The following is a 19,868-nucleotide window of genomic DNA, read 5'->3' on the forward strand; positions in this document are numbered from 1 at the left end:
GGTTTGGTGTTAATTTCATTTTTTTTTAAGTACTCCCTTCCCTATAGCTTGCCTTGGAATATTTTTGATTTTGAAGACCTGGTATATATTTGACATACTACTGATATTTCATTTCCTAACTCAGTGGCACAGAATCCAATCTTAAGGCTCCAATAGTTGCCTGCTCAGGTTATGTTAAATGAACAAAAATTGGGGATCAAACTAATTAAGCTTAGTTATTCAGTGAAATATCTTTCTGAACTTACCCTGCAAGCTTCAGCTTAGTGTTTCATCCAGTATGTATTATTAAGGATACTGTAACAGCCAGCTATTAAACAAGAATTACAAAAACCTATCCCTGATGATGCAGTCTATAGGGCTGTGAGTCTAATGGCCTGTTTGCCACTGGAATACCTCAGCAATGCATGTTTCTAGCAACGGTTTTGCGTACAATAAGGATTTCTATGTAACAGTAAATTGATTACAAGTTTGGGGTTGGTGGAATTTTGCATAAGGGTAAGCTTGCATGCTTCTGAATATGGTTTCAAGTTATATTCTCTTTTTTGCAGATCAAACATTTGGAATCTACAGTTTTGACACTCAAACAGCAAAAACACTACAGCAGGTCAGCCACGCTGAAAGCTGCTGAACAGGAGAAGCTCTGTCTCAAGAAGGAATATGATCAGATTCAGAAAGATCTCAACAGGAGGGTAAACTAAAAACATGAGAAAATCAATATCACTCTTTTCTGATTAGGTTAGAGCAGGCAAGAAAAGTTTCAACCCGTACACTACCTTTTGATGCAACCACACCCCACGTTACTTTAATTGGGTGTACACTGAGCAGAAATATGTGATCCAAGAAGCAAGCTTTGTAAAACTTTGGAGAGGACAATGGTGACAAAGGATTTCAATTTGAAATGCCAATTATTGATGGGGGGGAGAGAAATTAAAAGATTTGCGATAAGTGGAATGTATGCTGGGACATATTGCAGAAAGGTTTTGGAGAGGTCAAGTGGAATTTTAAGACTGTAGCAAGGCTTGCAAATTCAGTAACGCTGTGAAACTGAGATGCCTGCAAAATATATATTTACTGAAGTGCTTATTCTGTTCAATGATTCCACACCAAGCCACCTCAGATGGTTTATCTTTGCCTCCAACTCACACTATGTCTACGTGTAGATCCAACTTCTGCACCTGAGGTGGAGGTAGCACATTGACTGGTACACCCTGATAGTTTTGAAGACATTGGTGTACACCTTTTGGAGCTTTATGCTTACAGGGCCCTATCTTGCTGAGAGTTTCCTGCACAACACAGGCTCCCACTCTCCAGCCGGAGGTCATTGAGGCAATGGGATCATTGTCAGAGCAGGTGGATATAGAAGATATAGAATCCCTGCAGTATGGAAATAGGTCCTTCAGCCCAACAAATCCACACTGACCTTCTGAAGAGTACCACCCACACCCATTCCCCTATCCGCTCTACATTTACCCCAGACTTAATACACCTAACCTACACATCCCTGAACACTGTGGGTAATTTAGCATGGCCAATTCACCTAACCTACACATAGAGTCATAGAGTCAGATTGTAGGAGAAAACCAGAGCACCTGGAGGAAACCCACATAGACATGGGGAGAATGTGTAAACTCCACACAGACAGTCGTCCGAGGCAAGAATCCGAATGCAGGTCCCTGGTGCTGTGAGGCAACATTGCTAACCACTGAGCCACCATGCTGCCCCTTGGATGGGTGCTGTACCTCTGGAATGGCCTGAGATGTAGCTACAGTGGTACATGTTTAGAACATATTTTTCCTGTGGCATTGCCCTGTCGCCCTGAGATGCCTCACTGTCCTGTTACCTTACTGACAGAGCAATGGAGTGTAGGTCCACATGTATATCAAGCAGATTTTGAGCATTCTGATTAACCTTTTCCTAGGAGGTAGCCTAGCACCCGTGTGCTGGAGTCATCACTGTAATGACAACATGGATGTTCCAGGCTCCCAACAGGCTCTGGCACAGCTGCCTGATGTTCCCTTGCCTCTTTGTCCAAAGTTGAACATATCAATTAGATCAGGATACAGAGCCCCATCTTCTTCATGGGGCTGAGCAGGTGCTTGATCTCTGGCAGTCTATGAGTGTCACAGATCTCATGTATTTCTTCTACCATCAGCTATAGATGTACTCACCTAATTGTGTTCCCGAGACAACTCTAGCTGAGGTTGAGATGTGATCTTATAGAGGTTTATAAAATCATGAAGGGATAGATAGGATTATTTGCCAAAGTCTTTTCTCCCAGGGTAGGGGAGTCCAGAGTAGAGGACATAGATTTAAGGTGAGAGAGAAAAGATTTAAATCAGACCTAAAGGGCAACTTTTTCTCACAGAGAATGGTGTGTGTATAGAACAATCTGCCAGATGAAGTGGTGGAAGCTGGTACAGATACAATATTGAAAAGGCATCTGGATGCTACTTGAATAGGAGGCGTTCAGAGGGATATGGGCCAAATGCTGGGAAATGGGACTGGATTAATTTAAGATACCTGGTCAGCATGGACGATTTGGACTGAAGGGTCTGTTACCATGCTATACAACTCTGACTCTATGACTGTTTACCCACTGAGATGACAGTCTCTGAGCTACTGGACAGGACATCCTCTGAGGTTTCATTGACTTCCTCAGAGGTAGTGCTGATGCGGAGGGCCTCAGGTTGCAGCCTCGTTCACCATATGGAGTCCTGAGTGGCACTAGAGTGTGAATTAATTGGGAAAGGAGAAGGACTTACGCAGAGCTATGTGTTTGCCTTCTTGCACATCTGAGAAGATCAGACACAATAGTGATCACTGGTAATCAACACTCCCTGACAGCAAATGAATAGTACCAATTTTACCTGCCTAGTTTGGGCCTTTCTTCAAAAAAGGGGAGGAGCTGGATCCAAGCCCCACCCCAACCAGTTTTAACCCACCAAGCCCAATTGAGAGCCAGTTATTCCTGCAATGAGACCAAGAGAAGAATTTCACATGATAGGAATTGGTATGAGCAGTTTGTGATTATGCATAACCTTGAGAGTTATTGAGATGTCCCCAGTGAGTAGGAATCAGAACAAGAAGAATTGGTATTTTGAAAGGATGTGATAGGTGTGAGCCTTTGAGTGCAAATCATGCATGTGATGCTCAGATTTTCAGGTTATGAGGTTTTTGAGATGCCAGCCTAAGTGCACAGTTAGACCAAATGTTGTCCCCTGTGACAATGTGGCTAGCAGAGAGATTAGATTCCCTACAGTATGGAAACAGGCCCTTCAGCCCAACAAGTCCACACTGACCCTCCAAAGAGTAACCCACCCAGATCCCTATCCTTATTTACCCTTGACTAACGCACTATGGGCAATTTAGCATGGCCAATTCACCTGACCTGCACATCTGTTGGATTGTGGGAGGAAACCCACGCAGACATGAGGAGAATGTGCAAACACCACACAGATTCCAAGGCAGGAATCAAACCTGAATCCCTGGCACTGTCAGGCAGCAGTGCTAACCCCTGAGCCACCGTGCTGCCCTTACAGGTACTTCACCCACCACACCGTTCTATATCTGCAAAATCTTCCTTACTGTCCTGTTTTGACAAAATCACCTTGATAAGTTGTTATGATCTCTCTACCTTAATTAGTTTGTACAGTTTTGGATTACTTATTACTTTGGTTAGACCCTTGGCATTGTACTCTTATATCTATTATGTTTTTCTAGTCATTTGGTTTGTCTCCAGCACCACCTTATTTATAATTTTTTGAAATTACTGTCTGCCTTATTTAATCAGATTATAGGTCATCGCTTCACTTGTTAGTCAGCTTTGACACTTTACACACATGGTCTTACACTCTTGATCACCTGCAAAGACCTATTATTCACCCTATCGACACTCTACTTGCACCATTTGTATGATTTTTTAATCTCTCTGCCCACTGATCTCTTGTCCTTTAAATTCTGTGCCTGTGTGCTTCTCTCCCTTCAATTATGAAGAGGCAATGCTCCAAAAGCTTGTGATTTCGAAGAAATCTGTCGGACTATAACCTGGTGTTGTCTGACTTCTGACTTTGTCCATCCCAGTCAAATAATTTCAGAATTGAAAATCTCAGTCATCGTGTGGGACAAGCAGCCAAACAACTTGAGTGATATAAGCGCTTGTCCCACACAATTATTGAGATTTTCAATTCTGAAATTAAGGTACAGCATCAAGTTCATTAGATGGCCAGGATAAGCTAGCTCAAATGATCATATGCTTGTCTACTCAATACCTTAGACAAGTTAGTCACACATGAGACTAGAAGTTCTTGCTATTAGCCATACCTTCTGGAGTTGTAGATTCTACTGCCACATTTAAAGGCTAGCTGGACACCACTTCACATGCTTCAAGACAGGAACTTATCCTCAGCCTAATGTCAAAGGAGTAGGTTTGTTTGCTTTGGTATATTAAATCCTTTGTGAAAGGTATGTCATGAAGATAAATATACAAAAAGCAGTATGGGGTGGTTTGGAATGGAGCATTGGTGTATACCAAGGTGACTGTTCTAGCATTGCAACCATTGCAGGAAATGTCCAGATTTCATTGGGAACAGATATAAACCATAAAGAGTAATGTCATAGTTGACTGTGAAGGAAAGGCATCCAATAATTAATCCTTTCAAATGGCACAAAGACACCCAAGAGAAATAGTGTAATTGTACTTGTCTAGTGTGTAATTGATGCACATGGATGAAAGAGGGTTGAGACGTGGGCAAAATCTTGTGATAAATTTTATTATTTGCCTAAAGAAGTTACTGCATGTAATTTGAAATTAGAGTTTCATGAAGTGCTGTTGAATTTGGTTTTACAAAAACAACACCAAAAATAGATCTTGCACAGTGCCGATGTTACTTAAGATTCTGATACCACTATGCCCTCACAATCGGAAGCCGAGGCAGACCGCTGTCACAATATCATGTAACATTTTTTTAAGAGTTCAATGCTTCTGACACAGAACTGTTTCTCCTGGCAGATTAAGTTAATTGTCTCACTTGAACATGAACTGAAAGTCCTCAATGTGGAGAATGAAATGCTGCGAAAAAAGCAGTCCAACCTGGAGAGTCAGTTAATGGAAACTGGTGACAAGGTAAAACTCAGAATAACATAGCAGCCTGGATTCTAATTATGGTGAAGGTGTTAATATTCATTGCCATTATACCACTGAGGTGATAGTCTTGTGGTGCAGCCTCTGGGCCAGAAGGTCTTGGGTGAAGTGCCATTTGCCCCAGTCAGGTGGTAGTGTCCCTACCTCTGAGTCATGAGGCCAAGACTCAAGTTCCACATGCTCCAGAGATGTGTGATAACATTTCTGAATAGGTTCATTCGAAAATATCAATGTTTCTCCATCGGATGGAGGATTCTCCATAATGCAGAAACCAGGAAACACTTTGGTTCACAAACCCAACTATATATTTGTGTTGTGAACCTGATAAGGTAGCCTTCTTGATCCAAATTCCTGTGAGCATAAATTTCATCAGTAATTTGGTTGCTTCATAACAAAGCCATTTCTTTACATGCTTATTTGCCTCTCAATGCTGCTCAGTTCATGAGAATTCTCAGTCTTATACAGTATTTCTATTTTTATTAAATGCTTACAGTGTTAAGGAGTGAAGCCTGACAAGGTCAACAAGCCTGCCCAAGTGGAACAGCTAATGCCAGCAAGCCTGACCAGAGCAGGCAAGCAAAGTTCACCTTGAGGGGGTGGTAATTACCAGTGGCATTATTGCTGGACTCATAATCCAGAAACCGAAATGCTGTTCTGGAAACCTAGGTTCAAATCCCACCATGGCAGATGATGGAATTTGATTTCAATACAAATCTGGAATTAATGCTGATTGTTGGAAAAGCCAATCTGGTTCATTAATGTCTTTATGAAGGCAACTGCCATCCTTAACTAGTCTGGCCTACCATATCACTTCAGACTCTTGGGCAATTAGGGATGGGCAATAAATGTTGGTCTAGTCAACAATGCCCACATCCCATGAAAAAAAGAAAGGCAGCTCAACTCAAAAGGAAATCTTCTTCTGTGGTTGTATTCTGTCCCGTACCAACTTTTTGTAAAAAGCTATCAGATTTGTCCAGTCCCCTAGTTATGATGAAAGATCAGTAACCTAATGGTGCATAAGCCACTGAGTGATGTAGCTCCATTTGTGATTTGCATGTGAACCTTGGCTGACATTTGAGAAGCAGCACCACTTTGGTACCACAGCATAGGTAACTGATTATTTGGTAGCTGCATTGAAGTGGCAGACATTGATTGCACATGAGATTTCAAATGAAGGTGCCTGACTCTCATCTCCTGTGCTGCAGCTCTATGCTATGGCAATCTTTCAATGTTACCTTAAATTCATCAGAGTTCGGAGCATTGACTAGAAAGCAGTGCCTCCCATGGTAGAGTGCAGCAGAACATTCATCCTCTTGTAGCGCTGGACCTAAGTCCTCTTGAGCCATCCACAGTTGCTGCCCTTCCTCGGCTATCTCTGTCCAGACTGCCTTCAGTAGTCAGTATGGCCTGTTGTGGCCTTCAATAGGGATATCTCATTGCCATGCAAAGAACTTCCTTTCTCTCAATGACAGTCTTCAGAAGAATATTCTGTCAGCTGCTTCCTTTACATATAGTTTATATGACCACGTTATATGGCAGTGATAGCAGTGAAACCATTCAGGAAAAAAAAGTAATTTGTTTTGTTCATCGTGTCTTATTGAGTGTATAAAATCACACTCTGGCTTGTAGGTAGTGAGCACTATTGGATATTGAGCACAAGTAACATTTCCGTTTGAATATTAGAACTTACAGCACTAGCCTTCTCCAAACACTAGGCACCAATGTGTGTAACAGGAAGCAAAATTACAAATGTGAACATTAACTTTTAGTGAAAGCTGAAGTTTCTGACTATGGTACTTTTGCTGGAACCTGTAACTGAAGGAATCTAAAACAGGTTTTCTGTTTTGTACCATGGCTACAAATTTAGCTAGAAGTCAGAAGAACAATTTAGGAAGCCAAGATCCCTTTATAGCCTGCAAGCTATAAGAAGTCAAAATATCTGTAAATGGAGAATTACAAAACAAAGAGATTATTTTGAAGTTCCTGTTTCCTGCATCTGTAGTATTTTGCCTTTATGTAATGTAATGAAAGTATTTTAGATAATTACATAATGATGCATTTACCTAATGTATTTATGTACTTAGTTGCTACAGTCAAATTCAAGCCTGACATTTAGCCAGTCACAGAATCTTCGAGAACTACAACAATTGCGAGAACAAATCTGCACCATGGTTCCAAAAGACCAATTAGCTCAGCTTCAGCAATGTTTAAGCCATGAGGAAGTTCAACGTCATCAACTGCAAGAGCAACTAGACAAGAAAGTCATGGAAAGCAATACACAACAGGTAAATACCAAGTAATTATCTAGATTGTATGCACTGTATCAATCATTTCATCTGCATGTTTAGAAATAATCCAGGTAATTTTGAAAAATTTAAGTTACTGTGCTGATGTACTTTGTATTCTTACTGATAATTGTCTTAGATTTTAAGTAGACAATAATCCTTTGTTATTAAAATTCTAAATTATTATGGCAATTTGTGCGATAATCTTAGATTTCCTTTACAATTAGTGTTCAATTCTTTAAAGGAAATTATTTAATTTTTGTACTACAAAGTAACAGATTAGGTCTGCAATATATTTACTGATGCTTTTCAGGGAGTGTGAATAATGATCAGACCACATTTGGAATATTATGAGTAGTTTTAGGTCCAGTATGTAAGGACGGATGTGCTGGCTTTGGAGTGACATTTACAAGAATGATCCTGAGGATGAAGGGCTCTCATTAGAGGAGCAGTTGAGAACTCTCACCAGTTGAGAGTCTGTCCTCTATGGAGTTTGGAAGGATGAGGGAGATCTCATTGAAACTTAAAGAATACTGAGAGGTCTGAATAGAGTAGACATGGAAAAGATGTTTCTACTAGTAGGAGAGACTAGGACCTGAGAGCTCAGCCTCAGAATGAAGGGACAACCCTTTAGAATTGAGATGAGAAGGAATTCTTTCAGCCAGAGGGTAGTAAATCTGTTGAACTTATTGCAGAAGGCTGTGGAGGCCAAGTCATTGAGTGTAGTTAAGACAGGTTCAGATAGGTCCTCAATTAGTAAGGGGATCAAGGTTTACGGGGAGAAGGTAGGAGAATGAGTTTGAGAAACATATCAGCCATGATTGAATGATGGAGCAGATCTGATGGGCTGAATGGCCTCATTCTGCTCATATCTTATTATCTTATGTTCAATGTGGTACTAAACATTTTTTATTCCAACCTCAATGAAATATTTTTACTTTAATCCTTGGAACACTAAAAGTGTGGTTTACTTAGTTCCATTGGTACCAACCTATTTGCATCAGAAAAGGAACGCTGTTGATTTAGTTCAGCATTTGTATGTTTTCAGATGAAGAAAATTGCGGTGGTTATAGGCTTATTTTATGTTATACCACATACATTGCTCAGATTGCAGGATACACTTGACAAATGAGATTTTATTGGAGTTTTTTTTCTGATGGCATCATTAGTCTTTTATAAAAGTATACTTCAGGTGCATAATTAAATTATGCCACTTTATTCTTAATTCATTCAGTGTTTAAGTTTATTTGATCTTCGTCAGCAATAAGAACACATGCTTTTGATCATCATCAACAAAAAAAAATTCCCCTGTACTTAGAATGTGATGGAACTTCAATTGTCAGGGCTTTGACTATTTTTCATCTTAATTCCATGAAAGAATGGAATCTTTAATTCTGAGCAACACAGCTGATCTCTCAGCTTACAGCTCTATCATGCATCTACCCAACATTCCAGTCACCAGAATCCCACAGCCTTTCCTCATCTCGAGATGAGTTTAAGTGTAATACTCATGTGCTTTCACGTAACCTTTAAAAGTACTAATGTCTGTTAAACTGTCTTTAAATCCAAAATAGAACATGCCTGTTTAAATGCATGTTTTATTAATAGATCAGTTAATGGAATAGCTGTTGTAGCATTAGCTGGTCTTACCAGCTGGGCTTAGCAGAGGTAGATAGTCTTACTAACAACGTCCATTCTGGTGAATGAAAATAATCAGACCATTTAAAGTTCAGAGCAATCATTAGTGTAATTTAGCAATTCTTGATTGTTCACCAATATTAAATATATCTTAAATTTAGCATGTCATGATTTACCCAGCCATTTTAACTGAATTGACATGAATAAATTATGATAATGGCTGATTAATCAAGTTATAGAAAAACCAGTCATCTCTAAGCTGTGTTCATATACATACCACCAAACATAAACCATTAATAGGAGATATCCTTTTGGTTTGCAGTTGGAATATGGTCCAAGGAAAGCTAGGAAGTTAACTGCGAATGAAACATATTCATACTAACTTTCCCTCTAATTGCAAAGCTTCCTGTAAGATCCTAAGTATGCCAGACACAAATGTTTGCCCTTTAAGTTATCAGCATGTGACAATGTAAAAGATTTCAAAGAGCCTGTATACATCATTTCAGCAGCACACGTACCTTACTAGAGCTCCAGAAAAATCATGAAATTCAGCAGCTGTATAAATGTGAGCATAAAGAGAGCTCCTTCTATGTAGACTAACAAGATAGGTGAATTCTGAGAACAAAGGATATTCAAAAGATTGAACGCTTACATCTGAAAGCTGCATCAATTAAAATTACTTGCAAGAGCTCCTCCAGTGACTCAATTCAACTGATTAAGCTGATAATAACTATACTGTGCAACTCAGAAAGGTCCGACTTTGACCTTCGTCTGCCTGTATTAACTGCTTTGCACAAGGGAGATTGTAATGTTAGCCTTGGTGCCTTGGTTTAAGAGGTAGCATTTGCCAGAATTTGACCCATGTTAAGGGACCCCCTACTGAAAATGTAGATAATTATGAACATAATGAAAAGATCCAGCCTTGGTGTGATTATCTTGCAGAGGTATCATTTATTCCTATACATGAAGAAAATGCTTTTATCAAAACAAAGCATTGCAATTTTCTGGTTATAGTTTAAATTTTGGTGCAGGTAAATTTACTGAAACAGTAGGTGTTTGATTTGCTTTGCCTGTAATGGGTTTTGTATTGGTGATTTGAAACAATGAATTGTTGGGGTTTAGGCAGTTCTTACATAATACAGGGTGAAGTGCATCACTTCCATTCTTTCTATAGGCCCTACCACCGGAGCAACGAGCTGTGCATGCTGATACCTACAGGAGGATTGGGCACTTGTGAAGGTTTTCATTGTAAACAGCTTTTTATCATAAATAGAAATTATTCTCAGAACTGAAAGAATATTTACACTTAAGTTTTGGAGGAAAAAAATTGTGTTATAAATTATTCTTAAGTATTTGACATAGAAATGTGATTTTTAATCAGATCAATTTTTGTACAAGTGTCCTGTGTAATATGTGCGTTGAATTTTATTTAAGAAAATATTTAACTTCTCTAGCATTGTAGATATTCATCACAACTCTTTATCATGTATTTAAGTTTTCAATTTCCACATAAATTTAATTTGTTTTAATTTATTTCATGTCTTCAAGAATAAATTGTTTTATTTTTAATTGCAGCCATAAATTTTGAACAATGAGTTATATTTGACTTTATTACCATAAGTATTTTGGAGAATGTATGAATAGTCATGATTTGTGCCTGTTCTGAGAAAAAAATGATTTATAAATGTTAGCCTCTCATTTTGAAAATTTATTTTTCTTTTCTGTACCTTCACATGAATTTTGATGTTATTAATAATTCCATTTTTTTATGGTTTGTATACCTACTGCCTAAATGAGAAAATACTTTTCTTTATAATCATTTTCAGTTTCCTGATTGACAATGATCCCTCCCTTCCACTTTTTTTAGTTTTTCAATAAATCCGTGGTTTTTAATTTGTATCTGTGTGATTTTTATATAATTTGGTTTTTCTCTGTAAATGATGCAACATTTTAATTAATAATGTAGTGCAAATAATTTGAAATATCATGTTGTATGCAGATTTCCATACTATCAAATCACCCAGTTCAAATTTTTTTGTCTCAACCATTGTATACATTTACCACAGTAAATCGATTTCTATTGCTGTGTTGATGCATGTAACTCCACTAGTCAGCTATGCCTTGATTCCAGGATGATGTCTACACAGGGTTACAAGTTTCTGCTGTTGATCTTCATGTGACGTTAACAGGCTGATTCTTAACCTGCAGATCTTTGGGCACATGGGGCGGGATATTCACAATATCTGAAATGCAACCTTTTATTTCCTTCTTGGATGCTGCTCAGCCTCATCAGTAAAACATTGGGACTCAAAGCACCTTGCAGTTTGTGGGGCGGGTGAAACATTTGGAAATATTCTTGTGAAAGATTGGTGATATATTTTTCACAGTCATGAATGTTAATGGTACAGCATGTCAGGGTAGCGCTTTCTTTGTCCTCCACTGGAACACAGGCTAGTTAAGATTCGAGAAAACAGAACCTGGTGATAGAAATGTTGTTCAGCATGGTCACAGTGTTCTATCTATCAGATTTGATTTTGCAGGAGTTTTAACCTGAAAGCTGATGGAACTGGCTTCAAGAAAATCATGAGTGTTCATTCAATAGCCTTGCCATTTGAATCTGCAGAACATGGCAAGGAACCTTTGGTTGAATTTCTTTAATGTTCTTATGTGTCACTGATACACAATCCCAGCCTCTCTGCAATACAATCTCCTGACTCAATTTAATATTTTTAATTTATCTCATAAATGTTTGTGTTAGTTACAACTTAATTGATTTGAACTCAGAACTCGCTTTCAGATGAATGTTAGAGCAATTCAAAAATGTTGTTGACCTGACTTTCTGACCTCTTATTTGTAACCTCAACTGACCTGATTTTCTCTCACTCCAAATATTGGTCATTTAGGAATATTTTAGAGAATGTTTCAGCAAAGTGTACAATACCATAAGCATAGGTGCTTTCCGTTTTAGTTTTGTTTTGGTAGAAGTTCAAACATGTAGCTTTAGAACTCTTCTTCCATCAAATGTTATCTACTTTTTAAGGATTTTGTTATAGTTTTTGAACAATTAGGAGTAAGTTTAATTTTTATTGTTTAGGAGGCATATGAACGACTGCTAAAAAAGATGGAAGAAAGGATGCAAGATGTTGAAAATAAGTTAAGGAACATGAAGTTACTTCTTCAGGACAAAGTCATGCAACAGAAAGAACAAGTAAGTTGTGCTTAATAATTAGACTTTCATGAATACAGTTAGATTGCTAATTTTCAATTACTGTTAAAATATGGGATAATGTTGTAATAGATTTCAGCTCTACTTCTTTCCAAAAAAAAAGGAATATACAATACTTTAACCTGGCATTTATTTTTAAATTAAAGAAAAACATAAAGCTAGATTTAATGTTCCTTCACCAACTGGTTTGAAATGGCCAGGTATGGGCATTAATTCCAGCAGGCACATGTCCTCCACAAATCTGCCCATCTACATCTGTTGCAATTTAACCAGCAATGGGGGTGAGGGGTGGGGTAATGTCATTCTGAGGCCCCTAAGCAAACAGTCAGTGGCCACATAAAGGTTTCAGGTCACCGGTGTCAAGATCCAATCGGTCAAGGAAGGCATGTACTTAAGAAGCAGTCAGGCAGCTTTCCCCTACCAGGTTGTTGGTGCCCCTCCTTAACATGTTCCCTGGATCTGATATTAATCCCCCATCAAAGGTTATCTCCTCATTGTCTTTCTACAGTGGCTCTCCAATTCTCTCGTCCCCCTCACCAGGACCTTGTAGCTTGGCCCTGGTGAAACTTAAAAAAAAGATTTTTCTAATGTAAATCTCTTTAAACAGACAACAGAGATAATGGTGTGTTTTTTTTTAACTTTAGTTACTCTTGCTTTACAGCTGTCCAAGAATGCTAAAGCAGATGAAAAAGTCAAAGATTTATATGTTGAAAATGCTCAACTCCTCAAGGCCCTTGAAATGTCTGAACAGAGACAGAAGACAACAGAGAAAAAAAACTACCTGCTTGAAGAAAACATTGCAGGCCTTAATAAAATTCTCAAGGACCTATCAGCATCGTCATTGTCTATGGCGTCAACCCGTTATTCATCCTAACACATTCTATTTAAAAGATCATATGATACATAGCAAAGAATCACAACATTTGAAACACTAATGCACTTTATCAGATGAATATTTCTGTTACCAAGTGCTTAGTTTTTCCAGGACTTATTTTGTGAATTTTAGAAAGAAATCATAGATAAAGGTGCTGGACAAGTATTACAAAATACTGCCCTAAACTGTTGGTTTCAAAAGATTGGTGCACTTCACTACTCATTATTTAATTTCCAAAATAAATTATATGTTCAGTAATCAGCAATGAAGTGCTACTTACTCTTTGGAGAGCATGCGGATTTTTTTAAGAAAACTGTTTACGAATAAAATATTTGGTTTGATTAAGTTTTAAACATCTCGGGCCAAAGAATGCTATAACTAGGAGTAAAAGCCAATCAGAAGCAGTTGATATGCTGGCATTCTGAAAATAAATGTATCTGTAAATATGACCAACTCTGGCTTCTGTATTATCTAAAGTATTACTGCTGATAATTTAAACATAATGAAAGACTGTGGATGTGTAACTTGTATACTTTGTATGTTAGAATGTAAATGTGAATCAATCATCTGTTCTTGAGAAAATAATGTAAATACTGTTATTTAATGTTTTACTATGCAGAACAATCCAATTGAGCCTGTGACAGTATTCACATTTCAAATTCCTGGAAGATCCGTAAACTTGCAGAATTTCAAGATGTGTCATGCCTAATATTTAATTTTGTACTAAATAAACATTATTTGTATTACAGAAGACAAAACCTCTTACGTTCAAACTAATATCATACAAGTTACTTGTATATGGTTTTTATAAACTTTAAGTATGAAGTTTCAACAAGGTAGCTCTGTCTGTTGATAAAGAATCCAGTACTTCTCATGACTTGATCTGGATAATTAAAATCCCACCTGTTTAAAGCAGTAGTTATTCCCATAAAATTAATACTGACTGCTAGTTTATAGAAAAACAATTTTTTTCAGTTGCATTAAACCCAAACTTGAAGCTGCATAAAACTCTGCTTTTTAAATAGACTTTATTATAGGAATAATATTTATATAATATATACACATATAAATCATTATGTGTAGCCCATATTTGAAAATTTTATATCTATTTGAAATCATAAAAGTGAAAGTCACTGTGATGAAAAGAAGGTGATTTTCCCTATTTTCCTTTGCTAATCAGTATTAAACCCTCCAAATTGAGATGGGACAAATTAGAACTTTAGACATTCAACTTAAATGACAATGTCACAAAGTTTTAATTTTTTTGCATCATTCAACAGAGATTTCACAGATGTGATATGGAACTACACCATTGAGTTAAGCTCCACACCTAGATTTACCTTAAACTCAAAAATTCATTGGGATTGTGCCTTCTGGATAAAATGTTAGACTATGGCTACATATTCATAGCCAGAGTATCTTTAGCACTAGGTTCTCTTCCTATTTTGACAACATTGTAACATTGGAATATGGCATTGCTACTTTTAATTCAGATGCAAAATTCAGATTTTCATCTATATTTAAACTTCTCAATTGTCTCATTTCTCATTACTTCCAACCTCTCACAGCCCTAGAGCAAGCCATTGTCCAAAGAGACCCTTCTTGTGCATAAATGAATGTATCTCTGATTCACACGACATGATGAATGATATTCTGCAAGGGTCTGTGTTAAGGCCTCAATTTTTATATCAATTACTTAGATGAAGAAATGATAGCTAAATTCACAGGTGATACCTGTACAAGTAGGAATGTATATTGTGAAGGAGATATGACCAAGCTGTTGGTTGCAGACAGAGATAGTTAGGTTGACTGGGCAAAAATCAGGCAAATGTCACATGATATGGGAAAATGTGATGTTCATTCTAGCAGGAGGAATTAAAAGCGGAGTATAATTTAAATGGATAATGACAGTGGAATTCTGTGGTGCAGAGGGATTTAGATGTCCTAGTGCATGAGTTACAAAATGTTGATATGCAGCTACAGCCCAGAGACAAGAAGACTTGCGGGATGTTATCCTTCATTACCAGGGAAATAGAACATAAAAGTAGGGATGTTATGTTTCTGTTATACAGGTTTTACGGAAGTCTTGTATTCTGAATATGGTTTTGGTCTCCTTGTTTGTAAATGAATTGGAGTTTGTGCAGAGGAGTTTTACTATATTGATACATAGAATGATGAATGGGTAGTCTTATGAGGATGGATTGGACAAGCTGGGCTTGTTTATACTGGAATTTGGAAGAGTGAGGAGTGACCTGATCGAAGTAAATAGGATTCTGAATAAGGTGGATATGAAAAGAATTTTCCTCTTGTCCAGAACTACAAGGTACTTGTTTAAAATTAGGGATCACCCTTTTAGGACAGAGATTATGAGAATTTTGTTTTCTCTGTCGGTTGTGTGACTTGAGAATTGTCTGTCTCAGGGGAGGCCAAGCCATTAAATATTTTTAAGGCAGAGGCAGATAGCTTCATATTATTGCTGGGGAATCAAAGGCTGTTGGGAGTAGATGGGAATGTGGAATTCAGGATACAAACCTATCTATGACCCTAATGAATGGAAGTAGGTTTGAAAGACCAAATGGTCTACTTCTGCTCCGAAGTCATTTGTTTGTATGTCTCTTTTTGATGCTGCTTTTTGTTTCTACATTCTCCCTTCTAACCATTATTGCCAGCCAGAGTTTCAACAGCCTCAACATTACGCTCTGGACATTTTCCCTAAAGCCTTCAGCACCCATCTTTCTCCTCTAAAACCTTCCTTCAAACTTGTATTTCTGACTGAGCTATTGGCCAAATTTCTACATCCAAATTTCTATATTGTATGTTGCTCCAGACATTTCTGTATGTTGAAGGTGTTATTTAAGTGTGATTTGTTAATGTTGGAAACTCATGGAAGATTGTCATTTGAAATATTTCACATTAGGAGAGTTCTCAAGATGTGCTCTTTGAATTCTGTTTCAAACTTAATCAAGAAGACAGAATTAAGTAAATAAATTGAAAAGCTTGGGTAGGTGACATTTAAATTATACTGTCTGTTAGTCCTACTGCTCTTTTTGGAAACCACATAAAGCTCTTCTTTAATAGTAACAGCCCATGTGAAGGTCCTACTTAAATGTAAGATCTCTTTTACAGATAAATATGTGTAATCGTGAAAAATATTAAATTGGCAACTTCATTATCCAATAATATTACCTACCCATTCTGAAGACAATATTTGAATCCTGTTACATTTCTCTAATGTGCTCTGTCAAAAGCCAGATGTCTCATTGTATGCTGATGCTTCATTATGAACCATATTCTTGGCAATCTTTGTCAGTTGTGGCTTCCACTCTCGGTGGCAGGGTCCCATGTTTACCTCAGCCAGAGCAGGAATCAATTCTCTGTTGTTGGCATAATCTTGAACAACGTACTAGCCATCTATCCAACTGAGGTAATCAGTTCCTTCAATTCACCGCTGTAGCTGTTACTTCTTATTCAATGTAAAATGTGTGTCATCTTTTTACAGTATGTATATATGTGTAATATCTTTATAATTTATTTTCACAACTTATTGTCATTTTTTTCCCTTAGGATGATCCATGTTTGTTGTAGAAGAGTGTAAGAGTCTGGAAGTGTTAATGCAGAGATGTGCCCACCACTATGATGGTTTCATTTTGACATGGTGGGAAAACAGCTTAAAGGAGTGAGATGTAACAACTAGACGGCACGGTGGCACAGTGGTTAGCACTGCTGCCTCACAGCGCCAGGGACCTGGGTTCAATTCCCGCCTCAGGCGACTGACTGTGTGGAGTTTGCACGTTCTCCCCGTGTCTGCGTGGGTTTCCTCCGGGTGCTCCGGTTTCCTCCCACAGTCACAAAGATGTGCGGGTCAGGTGAATTGGCCATGCCAAATTGCCCGTAGTGTTAGGTAAGGGGTATATGTATGGGTGGGTTGCGCTTCGGCGGGTCGGTGTGGACTTGTTGGGCCAAAGGGCCTGTTTCCACTCTGTAAGTAATCTAATCTAATCTAGACCTTCCTCATCATCTCTAACTATGTTTATCACTTCAATGTAATGTGTACCTAGTTGTTCCCATGTAATAAACTACATCTTGTTTAAAACAAGAGCCTTTTCTCTTCAGACTATCAGGTAACTTTCCTCCACTATACTAGATGAAGCAAGCCCTTTACATCTGTACACGGAGAGGACAGTGGCATCAAATTGATCTAATAGTGAGCAGTACAATGCTTGTACAACATGATGGGCAGCAGTATTGATTGCTCAATCAAGAATTAGGAAGCACCATCCTAAACTTGATATGCTGTAAATCTTTCCATTCACAATTGAAACATAAAACTATGAACAAAATGTAAAACTTCACAATGTAGACTGAATTACATTCATGCTTTCTAATCCAATTATGTTCGTATTCTAACATTCTTCACCAGAGCACCACAGTCAGTCTTATGCTCTGCCATAAGAAATGGACTGGTAATAGTTCCAAAAATATTACATCTGTGCACATCACTGCTCAGAATATGTAACTACTTTCCACATTTTTGTTGCATTATGTGCGTATCAAAATAAAAGGAGTGGGAGGCATTAAATTTCCAGTTTAATATTAAAAATTCCTAAGTTCAAGTATAAGCACACCTATTCTTCCTCCACCTCAATCTTAGTCCTTCACTTTGACCATTTTTATATTTAGAGCCATTTTGGATTGAAATATGGTTGTTTGAGTTAACTTAGGGGGCAATCCACACAGCCCTGAGTACTGTAACAATGGTGAGTGAAGACAAATTGACAAGGTCGAAAATTGAAATTCTTGATGTCAAGAGAAAAAAACAGTCTGATTGGGAATCTTGCTACGGCGTGGCTTAGGACCCATTTAAATTCAATTACATCTCACTATTTCTGAATCTCATCTCGTTATATGCAGTTTGCTATCTTCTCAGGCAGTGGAGAGAAGCTAAATAACGATAATTGCTAATATGAAAATCTGAGCAAATACCTGGCAGATGCAGATCTCTGTTCGCATTCTCCAACATCTCAGGCACATTCCATGGACAATAACCACTTGAACACCCAGATGCCCAATTCCCAGCCCCATTCATGGAGGTTGACATTGGATATGCACTAAGTCACCACATTATACTGGTATCCTCACAATAAGAGTTCACCACTTCAGTTTTACACTCTGGAGCCGACAAACACCTTTAAATACTACTGCTAAGCCATTGCTCACAGAGGGACCCGTTTCACACTTCTCAGTTGCTTTTATCGTGCTCACTCATTTTGTGCTTGCTTGAATGGTCACTTTTACTGTCATTTGCCTTTTTCAGCATTGCTGCATCTATCACAGCTCACCGTAATTCTGTCACAATTTGCTTTTTAGTGCAGGCACAAAGTCAGGCAGTTTATTGTGGTTCTAGATTAGAGTGGTGCGGGAAAAGCACAGCAGTTCAGGCAGCATCCGAGGAGCAGGAAAATCGACGTTTCGGGCAAAAGCCCTTCATCAGGAATCGTTTATTGTGGTTGTCAGTATATGATCAGTCAACAGTATGACATTGTGCTTCATCAAAGTCACACCTGCAGTACGTGCCAGCAACTTATGCAACGTATGGAATGTGCTTCAACCAATGGCCATTGCTCAATGTTTAAGGGGAATAGTCCTTAGGAGGACTGTTGTCAGTAAGAGTACTGCCACTATCAGTCAAGAGCATTGTTTGATCTAAGAGTAGGGATTGGGCATGTTCAGTATAATGCAAAACCTGGTCTGTTCTAACATATTTCTGCTTTAATTATTGATCTACTGTCTCAATGCTTCTAGACACGTTGACTGCTTTCCTGAGAGTAGGTTTCTCCTCTCTGAGTAGATCTGCTTTCATTGTGCTCTTATCCCAATACAAACCTGTTGTTAATTAAATCAGATTAACGTTAAGCAAAGTCACAAAATATTGCCAGCTGCATTAATTACTTCACTTATCAATCAATGAACTCTTGTTTATACTGGGCCCAAATAATGAATATGGAGTATTCAAAAGTTGAAATCATTTGGGATTCAAAACATGTCTTAAGGGCTTTCAAAATTTTGCCTGTTTTTTTCTTCTTTTATTCTGAGAAATTCTGGGTGGATACACTTCAAAATAATCTATTCCCAACAGTGATAAAAATGTAGCTACGTTTAGCTACTCTGGTTTGTTAAGTAGATTCTAGATTAGAGTGGTGCTGGAAAAGCACAGCAGTTCAGGCAGCATCCGAGGAGCAGGAAAATCACCCTTCATCAGGAATAGAGACAGAGTGCCTGAAGGGTGGAGAGATAAATGAGAGGAGGGTAGGGGTGGGGAGAAAGTAGCATAGAGTACAATAGGTGAGTGGGGGTGGGGATGAAGGTGATAGGTCAGGGAGGAGGGTGGGGGAAGGTAGCAATGATTTTACCTGGTTTGTTAAGTAGGTCTATTGTAATTATAGAATTGTGTAATGCACATAAGAAAACCAATTCCATTACATAAAATATTTCATTTAGGCCACTTATAGGAGAGAAAAAAATGGTTCATCATGCCTTACACTATGTTTCAGCTGTGGCATGCTTTTTCATTCTTCTTCAGTTTCTTTCAGTTACTTGAAGTAGCTTTCACAGGTTTGAACATTTCTGTGCCTTTGTCAGTAGCTGTGCTTTTTAACAGCTCTCCACCACTCATTCTCAGCTAATCTTCTGACACCATATTATGGG

At 38.1% G+C, this 19,868-nt stretch overlaps 1 protein-coding gene across 3 annotated transcripts in view; it reads left to right on the plus strand.

Moving 5' to 3' along the window:
- nin (ninein (GSK3B interacting protein)) overlaps nucleotides 1-13,863 on the plus strand; it is a 184,346-nt gene extending 170,483 nt beyond the window's left edge. For 2 of the 3 annotated variants that reach the window (XM_060829183.1, XM_060829184.1), the window contains exons 25-29: nucleotides 549-689; nucleotides 5,009-5,122; nucleotides 7,225-7,425; nucleotides 12,158-12,271; nucleotides 12,951-13,863. In XM_060829183.1, coding sequence (XP_060685166.1) covers nucleotides 549-689; nucleotides 5,009-5,122; nucleotides 7,225-7,425; nucleotides 12,158-12,271; nucleotides 12,951-13,163 — 783 coding nt within the window. In that variant the 3' untranslated portion in view covers nucleotides 13,164-13,863. Of the gene's footprint in view, nucleotides 1-548; nucleotides 690-5,008; nucleotides 5,123-7,224; nucleotides 7,426-10,237; nucleotides 10,312-12,157; nucleotides 12,272-12,950 lie in introns of those variants that run through there. The other variant, XM_060829185.1, reaches the window with a different exon arrangement.
- Nucleotides 13,864-19,868: the final 6,005 nt, after the last annotated feature.

Source organism: Hemiscyllium ocellatum, chromosome 8 (assembly GCF_020745735.1).
Source record: "Hemiscyllium ocellatum isolate sHemOce1 chromosome 8, sHemOce1.pat.X.cur, whole genome shotgun sequence".
Lineage (NCBI taxonomy): Eukaryota > Metazoa > Chordata > Chondrichthyes > Orectolobiformes > Hemiscylliidae > Hemiscyllium > Hemiscyllium ocellatum.